The sequence below is a fragment of the Mytilus edulis genome, chromosome 14 (genome assembly GCF_963676685.1).
Source record: "Mytilus edulis chromosome 14, xbMytEdul2.2, whole genome shotgun sequence".
NCBI lineage: Eukaryota > Metazoa > Mollusca > Bivalvia > Mytilida > Mytilidae > Mytilus > Mytilus edulis.
This window is the reverse complement of record NC_092357.1, coordinates 25,036,251-25,049,950: the sequence shown is the minus strand read 5'-3', so window position 1 is coordinate 25,049,950 and position 13,700 is coordinate 25,036,251. Positions and strand designations below refer to the sequence as shown.

General features: G+C 31.0%; 1 protein-coding gene across 1 annotated transcript; it reads right to left on the bottom strand.

Annotated features, from left to right (window-relative positions):
- Positions 1–311: 311 nt before the first annotated feature.
- LOC139503225 (techylectin-5A-like) lies at positions 312–13,449 on the bottom strand. Its single transcript, XM_071292986.1, has 5 exons — positions 13,139–13,449; positions 11,558–11,694; positions 4,131–4,227; positions 2,447–2,611; positions 312–673 (listed from the first exon to the last, which is right to left on the bottom strand). The coding sequence occupies exons 1-5, from the start codon at positions 13,437–13,439 to the stop codon at positions 429–431; spliced, it is 945 nt and encodes a 314-aa protein (XP_071149087.1). The 5' UTR covers positions 13,440–13,449; the 3' UTR covers positions 312–428.
- Between the last annotated feature and the right edge of the window lie 251 nt (positions 13,450–13,700).

Below are 13,700 nucleotides of genomic sequence, written 5' to 3'. Positions count from 1 at the left end.
CTTAACACCACAGCGATGATATTCGAATATCAACTGATAAAGGATGTTGTAGAGGTTAAAATGAAGAAAGAAAAAAAACCCAAAAAAACCCAATACCATTCTTTTACTTCGGGAAGTTCCATGGAGGAGAATAAACCCAATCATGATGGATGACATTTATTCTTCTTTCTTGTAGCATGGTTTTCGTTTACGTTTTTTATTTAAATGCAGACAGTTTGCAACTTTTATTCACAAACATTAATTATTGTAATTCTGAAAGATACTACGGTATAGCATTCATCAATTTATTATATCAATAGGTTACTCTGATTTATTTTTCCTTAGTTTGTTATATTCTAAAATATAACTGCAATAGAAAATATTTATAAAGCAGGTTTCCATTCCATAAATACAACAATCTTCATGCAGGTAAAAGTTTTCCGGATCTTCTAATTGAAAGGTCTTATTTTGATTTCGGTAGCTTTTAATGTAGTTTGTCTCCATGTGTGCCAATATAGCATCTTGGCACCTGTTGCGGTTCCTTCTGGTTTGTAAATGCCATTCAAACTAGATTTTCCGCATGCGTTGTACCACCATGCACCTATTTGTCCCTTTCCACAATGATACGGGTGAAGGTCGTTGTCACGATCTCGTGTAGTAAATTTCATTCCATTATTATGTTCAAATCCATTACCTAATAAATAAATGCAAATACATAACATACAGTTGAATGACGAGCATATGTCTTTCCAACAGTTCCCTTTTAAACACTTTTATCCGACCGTTACTGATGATCTTTTGGAAGCAAAACTTGTGTCTAGCGTTCAAAATTCATTTCAATTAGACATAACAAATATTGGAGTCATTCGTTATGATATAATTTCAAATTCCAATTAAAACTGGAGTCAATCACGAAAGCAACGTTGATGACGTACTGGTCACATGACAAACCTATGACAATGAGCTGATAGACAAAACACTGTCAGCCAATCAGAAGAAGCGTTACATTCAAAATTGTGGACACATTACCAACAGCTGGAACTATTGTTTTCTGCATATTAATCGTCGGAAGATGCAGGAATGTTATTCGTTTAATCAAACATGTTTCCATGTTTATACATTTGGTATAAATGTTTTTTGAAATCGTAAATAACAATTCAAAAATTATCATCATTGTAATTCGTGAAAGCATTGGTCCAGTTTATTAATTGCTCGTTTAACAATGGATTGTCTTCTTCTTTATATTTACATAGCAATGTTTGAGACGAATTACATGACATCATATATTACAATGAATCAATAATGTTTTGTTATTTTGAAATTTAAGTTACAATTACTTTACTGAAGTTAATAGTTTATAAATTTGATCATCAAGAGAAACTTATATACCACCATTTTATACTGCAACCTTACAAAAAGGTAGCACACAAATTATCTCATTGCCTCACGAGACCAAATGTTATTAGCTCCATGAAAGTTCTATACAATTTGTTGACACACAGCTTGCTCTTAGTGTTTATTAATTAGGATAATGGATGTTTCCTGCTTGGAGGTTATGATTTTCTATTGAGTTCTTCAACTTATGACATTCAACTATAGATAAGGAGATAAAAATCACTTCCAGCAATATAACCAAAAAGTGAATATAAAGCTGTGTTTTGCTCTGGGTTGTTTCATTGTTATCTTTTCTTGACGTTTTGACCCTGGTGGATAGTTGTCACAATTGTTATGATACAACATATATTTATCACTTTATAAATATTTAGTATAAAAAATCCAATTACACTATCGAAAAATTTGCATTAAAAGAAACAACTTAGATTTTTAACTATAGAGTTAACACCTATTAGCTAACAGGTTAGCTCCACAATGAACTAAAAACAAAAGAATTTTTAATGCGAACAGAAATAGCTTCACTTGTTGTATGCGTCTTATGACTCACAACTTTTAGGAATTTTTGATCCTCAATGCTCTTCAACTTTGTATTTATTTGGCTTTTTAACTATTTTGATCTGAGCGTCACTGATGAGTCTTATGTAGACGAAACGCGCGTCTGGCGTATAAAATTATAATCCTGGTACTTTTAATAACTACTATCATGACGTAACAATTCAGAGATTTGTAACTTTTGGTGAAGGCATTTAGCAGGAAACGAAAACTGAATCATGGTTTCGACAGTAAATATACAGTTGTAATATATGGTCTATCATAAAAATCATAACTATCAAAACAAACATTATGTCGTCCATTAATTTGTTTAAAGACTGTTGTTTACCATTGGGACCTTAGTGTAAAATAACATTAGAAATATCTGTTTGAAATGGAGATATATGTTTAATATACAGGTGAATTCTGGTCATATTGTGACCTTAAAATGAAAAGGTCGCATTTTTTTAAAACATATTATTACAGTATTTGCCCCTGTCATTGAAATTATTCTAACCTGTAACAAGATACGAACACTTACCAGCATTGCCCTTGTATCCAGTAAATGTAACCCTGTATTTTGAAGCTTCATTGTCAACTTTAAATGCTTGATATTCTGCGTAAGCAGTATCGTTATTGAAATCATGCATTTCAAATCTCACGACATAGTTTCTTGATGTCGTTAAAATATGTAAATTGTCGTTACCTTAAAAAAGAGATTACATGGATGATCATATTAGTGTTAAAAGATTACACAAATTGCTTTGGATTTTTAAATTTCTGAAATTTGAAAACAAATTTAACCGTTGATACTATGACTTTGATAATGAAGCAATTCTAAAATAAGAAAATGCTATTTTAAGTCGATTGAAATTTGTTTTCTTACTTTCTTAGTTGTACTGAAAAAACCATTAAGGGGACATATTTTAATGATACATGTATGTATCAGTTCATTCTGATACAAAAACCGTGATAAAAATGGAATAAATTATTTGATTGCATATAACTCTTTGGATGTTTTAAATAGTTTTTGATAGTTTGTCGGCAGGTTGAATGTATTCCTTTTGTTTCGAGTACACAGTTACCGTCCTCTGATTTTCGTTGTCAAGGAATATAGTCCCTAGTGTGGACAGGGTGTTGCTTGCCATTTATTGTTAGACCCCTTCCAAATGTATTATTTCTTAATGTTGTATGCCTCAAATAGCAAGTAGAAATAAATTACACTGTAAAACAACGGGTCATGGATTTTAAAGTAAAGCAATGATTTGGTCCAGCTGAAAAAAAGATTAAAAGTTAGTACTTCGGAAGTTGTCAAAAGATTTCAAGACCCTACTAACATAACATTGTCCGTATTTTGAGTTAAAGCCGATAAAGGTTTCTATAATTTTGATATAATTTGTCCCAAAAGTAGTACAACACACTGTAAAAATATTATTGAAAAACGCAGGTGGTTGTTTTTATATTCACTTATTGTCTGACAAAAATGCATTACGAAATATCTCGGATCTATTGGCACCGATTGTGTCCCTGTAATAGCAGACTTGTTCCTTTACTGTTATTGCCAAACTCAGTATAGATTTAAATTATATTTCATGGATACATTTATCAACATTTACCCTTATCTTGATAAGATCTTTTCGTTCAATAAATAAGAGTTCTCCTAAGATACTGCCCACATTAATAACGATCCGGTAGATCTTAATTTTTTGTTATTCTATATTCAAAAAATGAACATTGACGTCACTTTTTTGTGGCGTTGATACATTCGTGTTAAGCACAGTTCATTATTCATAATAGTGATGTATTATGTACTTCCGTAAATTAATAAAAGTTTGTCCGTTGTTATTCAGTAATTTACATCTGAATACGTCTGTGTAGTAGTTTAATTATCTTCTGAAGTAAATGCCTATATTTTTGTGCTTTGCATAGAATATACCATAAAAATTGGATGTGAAATACCTGAACGTATAAGTTGTCTGAATATTGATTTGAATTTACGAATGAAGTACTAGTACTGATAATAAATTTGATTTTTCTATTAACAAATTTAATTTACAAAAAATATAGTTTCAAAGTTGTGATCATATCATTGTTTACTTGTTCTTTAATGCTCAAAGATGGTAAGGCTGATATTGCAAATACATATATTAAAAAAATCTTTCAAATATTTTTTTAGTTTATGCCGCCCTGTTTTATTACCTGAAAAATTCAATGCTGATACTCACCAAGCCAGTGGTTTTCGGAAACACTTCCAAAGCCATTCTTGTAGTCACTCCAGAATCTGTAGAAATCAACGACACTGTCGACGCGTCGCTGTATAATCTAAAATATATCAATGAATGAGTAATTACATTTGTTTGTAAACAAAAATAATTCAATTAAAGCACAAAACGTATATTTGACTAATCGACCCCAGGTATTCCCGATGATATCATTCACGGGAAGTAACCTCGTCATACCGAGGAGCGTATAGTACAGTAATTTTATCATTGTTTTGTTTAGTTAGACATTACTGTGTTAAAGATGTATATAATTAATCGGTGAAGAAACAATCATATGGTGGTGCACTTCTTTTTTTGCTACGGCCCTTTAAAAATTCCCAATTTTGATGATTTTGATAGAGTTGTGTGTGATTACAATATTTTTTAATTTCATTGATATTTTCCACTTGTATCACATGATTTGAAAATAATTCAAGAACGAGATTTCAACGAAACTGAAAAGTCTTTTTGATGACAAACAATACCAAAAAAATAAATATTCAAATATTTGGTTAAAGGAACCTCATACCATTAATTCAAGGTAGTTAGTCATGTAAGTATCTTTCTTTATAGCTAATATAACATCAACAATAGTATCTTGTAGTTTATTATTTTGTTTCAGAAAAATGCTTGACTATGTAAAGATTTTAAAGTTGTGATTTGATTCTAGTGCTTAATGAAACGTGTTTTGCTCACTGTCTGTTACATCACATATTTCGTTATGATATAAAACTGCCGTAAATTATTATAAAAAAGCTACCCTTGCACACAATGTAAGATTACAGAAAATTTGGTGTCATGGCTTGATGAAGAAGTGTCGTGTTTTTGTCATGTTAGACATGTTTCAGTTACGTAATTCTTGTCGTCTATAAGGAAAGAGTAACGATCATAAATAGACAATATACAATTGTCAACATTGTCAACCTTGGCTTTGCCACGGTTGACAATGTTTTCTTGAGTTACCAATCTGCTCTATCACCCTCTCAGCTATGTGTTATTTATATAATGTTATATCCACAAGAACATAAAATTAAAGAAACGACAGATACGGCTTCTCTGCTTCATATTTAGACAAAGGTGAATGAGCGGTCATTTTAGTACACTAATTAATGATAAAAGAATTCAGTATTTAAATTATAAGTACATGCGGTTTGATTGCAAATGAGATCCACCCGAGACCAAAATAACAAAGACTTAAGCAACTGTATGTCACCGTACAGCCTTTAACAATGAACAAAATCTATACCGTTTGTAATAATAATTAATAAAAATCGGCCTAATTCTAATGCGACAAAATAAATAATTGTTAACTGTTGTCCTTGTCACTCGTTAACATTTTGTTTCGTGGATTGGTGAAGAATGATGGTGTCCTCTTAATATCGTTTGGTTAGTTTTTAGTTGGGTTACTGTATTATTGGCGTATAACCCAACATCTCATATTATTCATCATAGACTGGTTCAAAAGACAAGTACAACAATAGATGTTGAGTTTGCTAGAACAAAATGGAAAACGAAAGTTACTACGTTTTGCAACTTCAAGTAGACGTCTATATCTATTTTACAAGGGATGCCGGTGACCATATTACCGGCAGAGTTCATAATGGACACACGGAGAAATATTTAATGTGAGACAGAAGACGCGCTTTCGGTTTATGTAATTATTATATCGAAAGTTAGTATAAAAGAGCAGTGAGAATTTAGATTATATCGCAGGAAAAAAAAAAAAAACTCCGAAGAAAATTCTAAATGGAAAATCCCCAATCAAATGGCAAAATCAAAAGCTTAAACACTTCAAACAAATGAATAACAACTGTCATTTTCCTTAATTGGTACAGGAATTTCTTATGTTGAAAAGAGTGGATTTGACCTTGATGTATAGCCAGCTAAACATGTTAAACCTCTAACTCGTATGCGAGTCGCCAAAAATTTCATTATTTTGACGACGTTGTGTGAACAGACATTATAGGTAAAAATCTCAAAAATTGATGTACAGCAGTTAATATTCTGTTATAATATTAATCACTATAAACAAAAATATGTCATCGAAGAAAATCAAAGAGGCCCATAGATAAAGAACATTTGAAAAAAAGCAAAAGACAAGAACACAAAATTTTACCGTAACACAATATCACAAAGAGGTACAATACCGAGCCACGTCATATAGATATTGCCAAAAATAGAATAAACAGTTAAAATAATGATTTACAAAGACAAATACAAGAATATTATAACACTACATAAATATGACAAACAACGCCAGCAACTGCATACTATGCTTCGAGAACATCGTTTATTACTGTAAGGTATAACAAACTCTTGGTATCTTCCTATTAAATTGAAGTAAAAGTGCGATGTTCTTTGAAATACCCCCTAATTCATCAAATCTCTTGTCTGTGAACGTTTTACAAAGTCTGAATTGCAGCTGCAAGCTCTTGAATACAGAGTTGCGAAATGTAAACCCGTATGCAGGTGAAGTTTATATAATATTACTAAAGGGAGGGAATTATAATTTAAATATTAAAATCGAATTGTTTATCATAAATGCTGGTACTTAAATGACCTCTCATGTCAAATTTGAGGTATAAGTGTAAAAATGAAGCAAAGAATCCGTGTCTTGAGTCTTCAATTTCTTAAGAATATAATAACTGAAGCAAACTTGAAAAGTTTTGATTGCTAATGGAAAAGACGACATAAATATATCTGATTTTGAAATAAGATGATCTGGTTTCTTTGATTACTTTTTAGGACTTCGTCTGCAAGAATTCGACTCATATGAAAACAGGAAGAGATCGCCAAGGCGTGGCGCAAAGTTTGTTTCCATAGGAATGTCGACAATTCTTTTGAAAAGTCTTCTTCTTTACTCAAATATGTTGTCAATAAAAAAACCTCCAGCAAACTGATCACTTGTTCCTCTGTTTAGCATGCTTTTCTATTTTGTTGTCTATTTAGAAAAATGTGTCGTATGGTATCTCAAAGTAATACGTTTATTGCGTATGCTACCATTTTGATGTTGAAAAACAATGTTAATCATTTCTATAAGAAGATTTTACAATTTCACATGAGGAACAGGGATGAGGTTAATAACTTTAAAATATAACCGATTATATTACAATAACTTTGATAATTTTATGTAATCAATTACATGACAATTAGACCTATATTAAATTTTATCCCCGGCTTAGTATATATCCAGGATTTTGATTGGTTAACGCACGTCGTTACAAAACCCATAGCCCCTGGGTGTTGCTAACTCATATCCCCGGACGTTGCTAACCATTATTCCGGGGAACTTCACGCAAGTTTTCCTTAGTTCCATGATTGCTCCTTGTGAAATAATGAATTCTGTAGATTATCCATAATGTTTGTAATTAAGTATTTGATTCATTAACGATTTTGTCCTATTATGCCGATTATTTACATTCATTTCATTACATGCATCACTTGACTGCCACATTTTCAAGGAATGGGACTACTGACCTAGCTATGCAAATGACCCACGTTGACGTCACACCATCTATGGCGTAACGCTCACAACATTGAGCGCCAAATTTGACTCTATACAGTTTCTCTGTCTCCGTATTAAAAACGACTTATATTTGACTACCTGTAGGGTTATACCAAAGGTAGTACCCTACACCCCGTAAAAAATATGTAAAATTTCCAAATTTCAATAAAACTTTTTTAGATAATGAAAAAAACGTTGTTTTCGCGTTACAGTTTGTACCCGAATTTCCATAAAACTCGCCCGATTCGGACTAAGACCGGGGATAAATTCGTTATCTACGTTCATATCCGTAGATATGGATATTTTAACACCCTTCAGTACCCTGTACACCCTTCGGCTACGCCTCAAGGTGTACTGGGGTACTTCATGGTGTTAAAATATCCATATACGGATATGAACGTAGATAACTTATAGTAACTGATTACATTTTATTACTTTTTTTTAGCATGATTACTTATGATTTCAATGTGTACTGTGATATAAAAACCCTTTTTATTATACATTTGATTATCATATAAAAAGCTTATATGGGTGAATAATCGTGTTTTGTAAATACTTTAAATATAAACATGTTAATTGAAAGAATTTGGAAAAGGAGTAGTGAAATATTAGTTTTCTTTGATAACATAACTTTATTTCCTTGTTTTAAAATTCAAATAGACAACAGAGAACAAACTATATGTTATTGGTGTATATAAACCATTATTCGAGACTTTTAGGCCCCTGGTCGTCTTCAGTTCATTTATTATACTTCTGGACTATACAGTAGACATTTAATCAATAAATGTGTTCGTAGATAGTAGATGTTTTTGTGTTCTGTTAAATTGTTCCTTTTAAAATTGTTAAACGATGATGACTGATGTACCCATATTTTGACTATTATATTTATTGTGTCTGTTTATTTAACGCATCAATGTAAAAATATCGGAAATTGATGAGACTGTCATTAAAGTGAGAGGGTTAGCGCTATAGAACCAGGTTTAATCCACCATTTTCTACATTTGAAAATGCCTGTTCCAAGTGAGGAATATGACAGTTTTTGTTCATTCGTTTTTGATGCGTTTTGTTATTTGATTTTGCCATGTGATTATGGACTTTCCCAATTGATCTTCCTCTAAGTTCAGTATTTTTGTGTTTTTACTTTTATAATATTACCAAGAAACTAAATCAACAGCATCTTAATAAGTGTGAAATTTAAAGGTCTACCATGTTATTTAGAAGAATAAAAAAACTGAAGAAGGCCAGTGACCGAAACGTCTAAGAAAATGTTTTATACACTAAAGTTTTATTGGTGAATTTACTTTGAATGTAAATGTCTCTTTGCTTTCTTTGTTAAAAGAATACCATTATTAGTTATTAAAATATTTTAGTTCAAAACATATTTTCAATTAAAAAAAAATAAATTAACAAATATTGACTATCTAATAGGAACTCTGCCTCTTTGTAGATGTAGGAACAATTGACACTTAAGTGTGCTTAAAAGGTGTTTAATCACTACATTAAATTATATAGCGAACAATAGGTGAGCCCCGATAATAAAAATGAATCGATTAAATACATGATTAGGAAATTCATATTTTTTTTGAACTTATTAAGAAAACCATCAAAAAACATTTGTTATAAAAATTGGGGAAAAAATGCAATTGTTCAAATTTCATTATTATCATCTTAAGTCGACCATTTGATTTAATATAAATAGCAAAATTTGTACATTTGTACTTAAATTTTTGACATACTGGGACGTTTTTAGCAATCCAAGAAAAAAACAAAAATGTAGAAAAATATCACCAATCGAGCTAAAAAAACTCACTGTTTAAAAAACCCCATACATTTTCACCTTACATTTCCTAAAGCATGAGTATACTGATATTATTAACGTTTATTTAATAGCATCAATCCTATTAAACAATGATCAATCGTACTAAGCATTCGTATGTGTATTTAAAAAAAAAGAGTATAATAATGTGTAATGGTGGTTTGCAGAGTTAAAAAATCAAAAGTTTTAATAAAACTAATTTCAGAGATCGATCGAGATTTAAAATTATCCAGATCTCAGAATCCTCATATGGTTCATATCACCAATCGAGCTAAAAGTCTCACAGTATTTCTAAAGATCTTCTTTAACTGAGGAAATAATATTTGTCAATATAATGGACATTTCTAACGTCGAACATGTAGAAGAGTCGGCAATGTGCTGTTGTTGGTATGGAATTTTGTGTAGCTTTTGTAAGTCCTCCGATTTGTGCTCAATGTAATGTTCTTTGTAGCAATAAAAGACTTTTGAGCAGCCAACAAACTCATCCTTGTCAAAAGATGTTTTTGTATGTGGGATTATACGAGTGCTAATTTATTACTTATTATTTTACAAGACACTCGCAGTAGTACGTTTTGCATTTAAAGACAAGTCACGAAAAGTAATATTTTTTACTGTACACTTTGTCAATTTCACTCTCCAAATAAGATTTGTTTCCTATCTTAGTCTGTTGATAAATTATGTGACTTCGCTTTATTGCAAGCGTTTTCGAACAAACTATCAATATTAAGCTGAAACACACTATCAAAATTGAGCTGAAACACACTAATTGGGCTGAAACACACTAGCAATATTGAGCTTAAGCACACTAATTCAGCTGAAACACACCATCAATATTGAGCTGAAACACACTATCAAAATGGAGCTTAAACACTATAATTCAGCTGAAACACACTATCATTATTGAGCTGAAACACACTAATTCAGCTGAAACACACTATAAATATTAAGCTGAAACACACAAACAACATTTCTAATGTAGATTGTTTGACTTACTATACATTTTCAAGCATTTCATTTGCTTTTTATTTGCTTGTTTGAAGAGAACTGTTTTAATTACTCTGGGAAGTTATTTAACTTAACCATGTTCAACTTACAAAAACTATGACAAAATCAATGTACTAAACGATAACCGATATGACGAGATAACTACTGCGACATTTTTGAATTTGAAATCATGTCAAGTTTATACGTATCAAAATACTCATTAAAGATAGCAAAAGCTTGTTGAAAATTGTTTTTAAGGATTATGACATGTTTTAGGGTTGTATCAGAAAACTTCTTAGATTTTTTAAAGTTTCAAAACAAAAACATCAATATAAAATACTGATATTAAAGCTTAAGGGTGTCCAATCCTTTATCGCCAGTGATCCGTAATGAAATAATTCCTGTAGTCCGTTTGCAAGAGATGTCTTGTTGAACTCTGTTAAGTACTAAACCGCAGCACATTATTTTAACTACTTAAAAAGTATATTAAGTTGGTCCTAATATTATCTTAAGATAGGTCGGAGGACAGATCCTAGGACAGCGTTGATTAATTGGTACCAATTAGCTTATAAAAGCATCGAAATTAAAAACAGCAGATGAAAAATATCGAAATCATCAGAATAATTATAATATGAATGTGTTTAGGTATAAATGATACAACAATAAAACCGTAAAAATCTGGTATGGAAGAAACATCTAACCTTATTGTTTCAAACAATATATAAAGGAAGATGGGGTATGATCGCAAATGAAACAACTCTCCATCCTAATAACAATTCATAAAAGTAAACCATGATAGGTCAAGGTACGGCCTTCAACATAGGGATATCAGTGTCTTGTATTACATTTGTAATTGACATTTTCAAGTTCACCAAACAAAACCAAAGGCAATACTAACTAAGAACTGTCAGGTAAGTTGAAGTTAAAGTAAATATACTAGATTGTCCTTAAGGAATGTTTCACTCTCATACCGATATCTGATTCTTTGCCTGGACTTGACTTGATTATTTGTTCAAATGGTTCATAAGCCATTTTTTTATTTTTTGTTTTTTCTTTGAAGGTTTTGATTTTATAAATCTTATATACCGTCCATCCACCGCCATTAGTATCCATATCACAGTATACATCTATCTTGTTAGTGACATCCGGGTATATTTCAAATACTCCGCTCCTCGTGCAAGGTGGAAGGTCACTGCAGTCTCTTGGTTTAAGGTTACTTTGATCTGCAGAAAGAACATAATATATTGAAGTGGATGAAAAATCATGATTTTACTTTGTTACCCGGATTTGTGTTTATCTCAATCGATCTATGACTTTTGAAAAGCAGGAAACTATTGTTGCCTTTATTGTGCAATGTCAAAACAATGACGAAGAGACAGTAAAGACTTAAGATAGTTCAAAGAAAGCTTATAGGTTGCACTTTGTTTATCCCTTTTGGTATGTTACTGGATGTGTCTTACTATAATTTGGTGATATTACACCTTGTGTGATAGATTTGTCATAGATCAAGAAAGTACTAATTAAAACAAGTTTGCTAATATGCTTGGTCTATATGCCATTTTGTGCATATTTTGTTTGTTATTGTGATTACAATTTTAACACAATGTCGACTGTTTTATCTCTATTTTTGAAATTTTTACCTATCATGTCTGTTTGTTTTGTTCACGCATAGTTTTGTATAAAAGAAATCTGATGCGACTGTCATACAAGTGAGAAGTTAAACAAGCTATAAGCCAAATTCAACCCAACATTTTCAAAGAAAATGCCTCTACCAAGTAAGAAATTAATAATATATACTATGGACTACTAAGTAAAATCATTGGTAGCGACAAGAATTCATGAATTTTCCTTCGTCAGAATTAATATTTTAAATTGTTTTCTGATGTTGCTTTCACAAAAAGTTATGCTTAGTTATACTGTTTTTTAAAATGACATTTTTTTTATTAGACTAAAATAGATAAATAGTATATAAATAACGGAGTACATACTTATGCGTTAACCAACAAATATATTCATGCGCCAGGCCAATTAAATGACACCAGTGTACAATTTACGTGTGATAGAGAGTGTGAAAAAAATATGTCCCTTGTTTCCAATTTAAAAAAAATACATTGAAAAAAAAACGCCCTTTTCAAGGAATTTATTGGTGTATAAACTGGACCAAGTCACTCACAAACATATCATTATTTGTTTGTGAGTGAATTCTCGAGTTTTACACAAATAAGTTGCTTTAAAAAGGCCTTTAATCCTATATTGAAAAGGAAAAAAGTCTGTTGTCCAGATTCAAATAAAATCAACAGTAGTGTACCGATGTTCAAAACTCATAAATCGATAGAAAAAAAAAAACAAATCCGGGTCACAAACTAAAACTAAGGGGAACGCATGAAATATAAGAGGAGAACAACGACACACAGAAACGAAATAAGCATTAGACAAAATTATTGATAGATAACATACCATTAAAATTTGGTTTGATGCTATCAACTGTCTTATGTTTAAACTTTATTTCAAACTTTAAGCATTTGAAACTAAAGTCTTTCAAAAACTATGTTAAATTAACAAGGATTTTTAAAATAGGATTTCAAAACTATATATAAATATCAAACACATATACGCACATTTTTTAACAGAGCATCATATCTAAAGTTAAAAAAGGATTTGAAATACCTGGAATCTTCACCATAATGTTTGAATTGTCAGTTGTCTCTGTTTCTGGTGTACTCCGCTTTTCTAAAATGCAGCGTCCAGATGCCGTTTCATAGCTTGTAGAACAACACTGCTGTACCATAGAACACACACATGCACATTCAATAGATGATGATATGATATCTACCAATAATGTTGTATTACTTGAAATTATTTTTTGATTTGACTGCTTTTCAAATCCATTTCTGTTGTTATCTGCTGATGCAAAAGATAAAGAGAGTATGACATATGAAATAATATACGCTGTGTAAAATAAAAACATTTTATCTCGTTTTCAAATACACGAAAGAGATGTTATTGCATGAAGTTTCAACACATAATTAAGTTTTATCGGTTTTACTTAATAGTCTCCGACCTGCGATAGCGAGCGTTTTGATTGGTAGTTCTTTAATTACATCTCATATTTGAAAATTACCTTCAAACTAATTATAGATTTACATAAGTTTTATTGATATACAATAAATTTCTTGGTATACCACTCAGCATATAGTTGAGTGTTAAATAAATCAAACATAAAATTATG

What these genes read in the sequence shown, in the direction of transcription:
- LOC139503225 (XM_071292986.1), bottom strand. Translation starts at nt 13,439, where the DNA reads ATGTTTTTATTTTACACAGCGTATATTATTTCATATGTCATACTCTCT. An exon ending in CATTATGGTGAAGATTCCAG is followed by an intron (nt 11,695 to 13,138) that starts GTATTTCAAATC and finishes TTCTTTCTGCAG; the next exon opens with ATCAAAGTAACCTTAAACCA. An exon ending in TTCCGAAAACCACTGGCTTG is followed by an intron (nt 2,612 to 4,130) that starts GTGAGTATCAGC and finishes CTCTTTTTTAAG; the next exon opens with GTAACGACAATTTACATATT.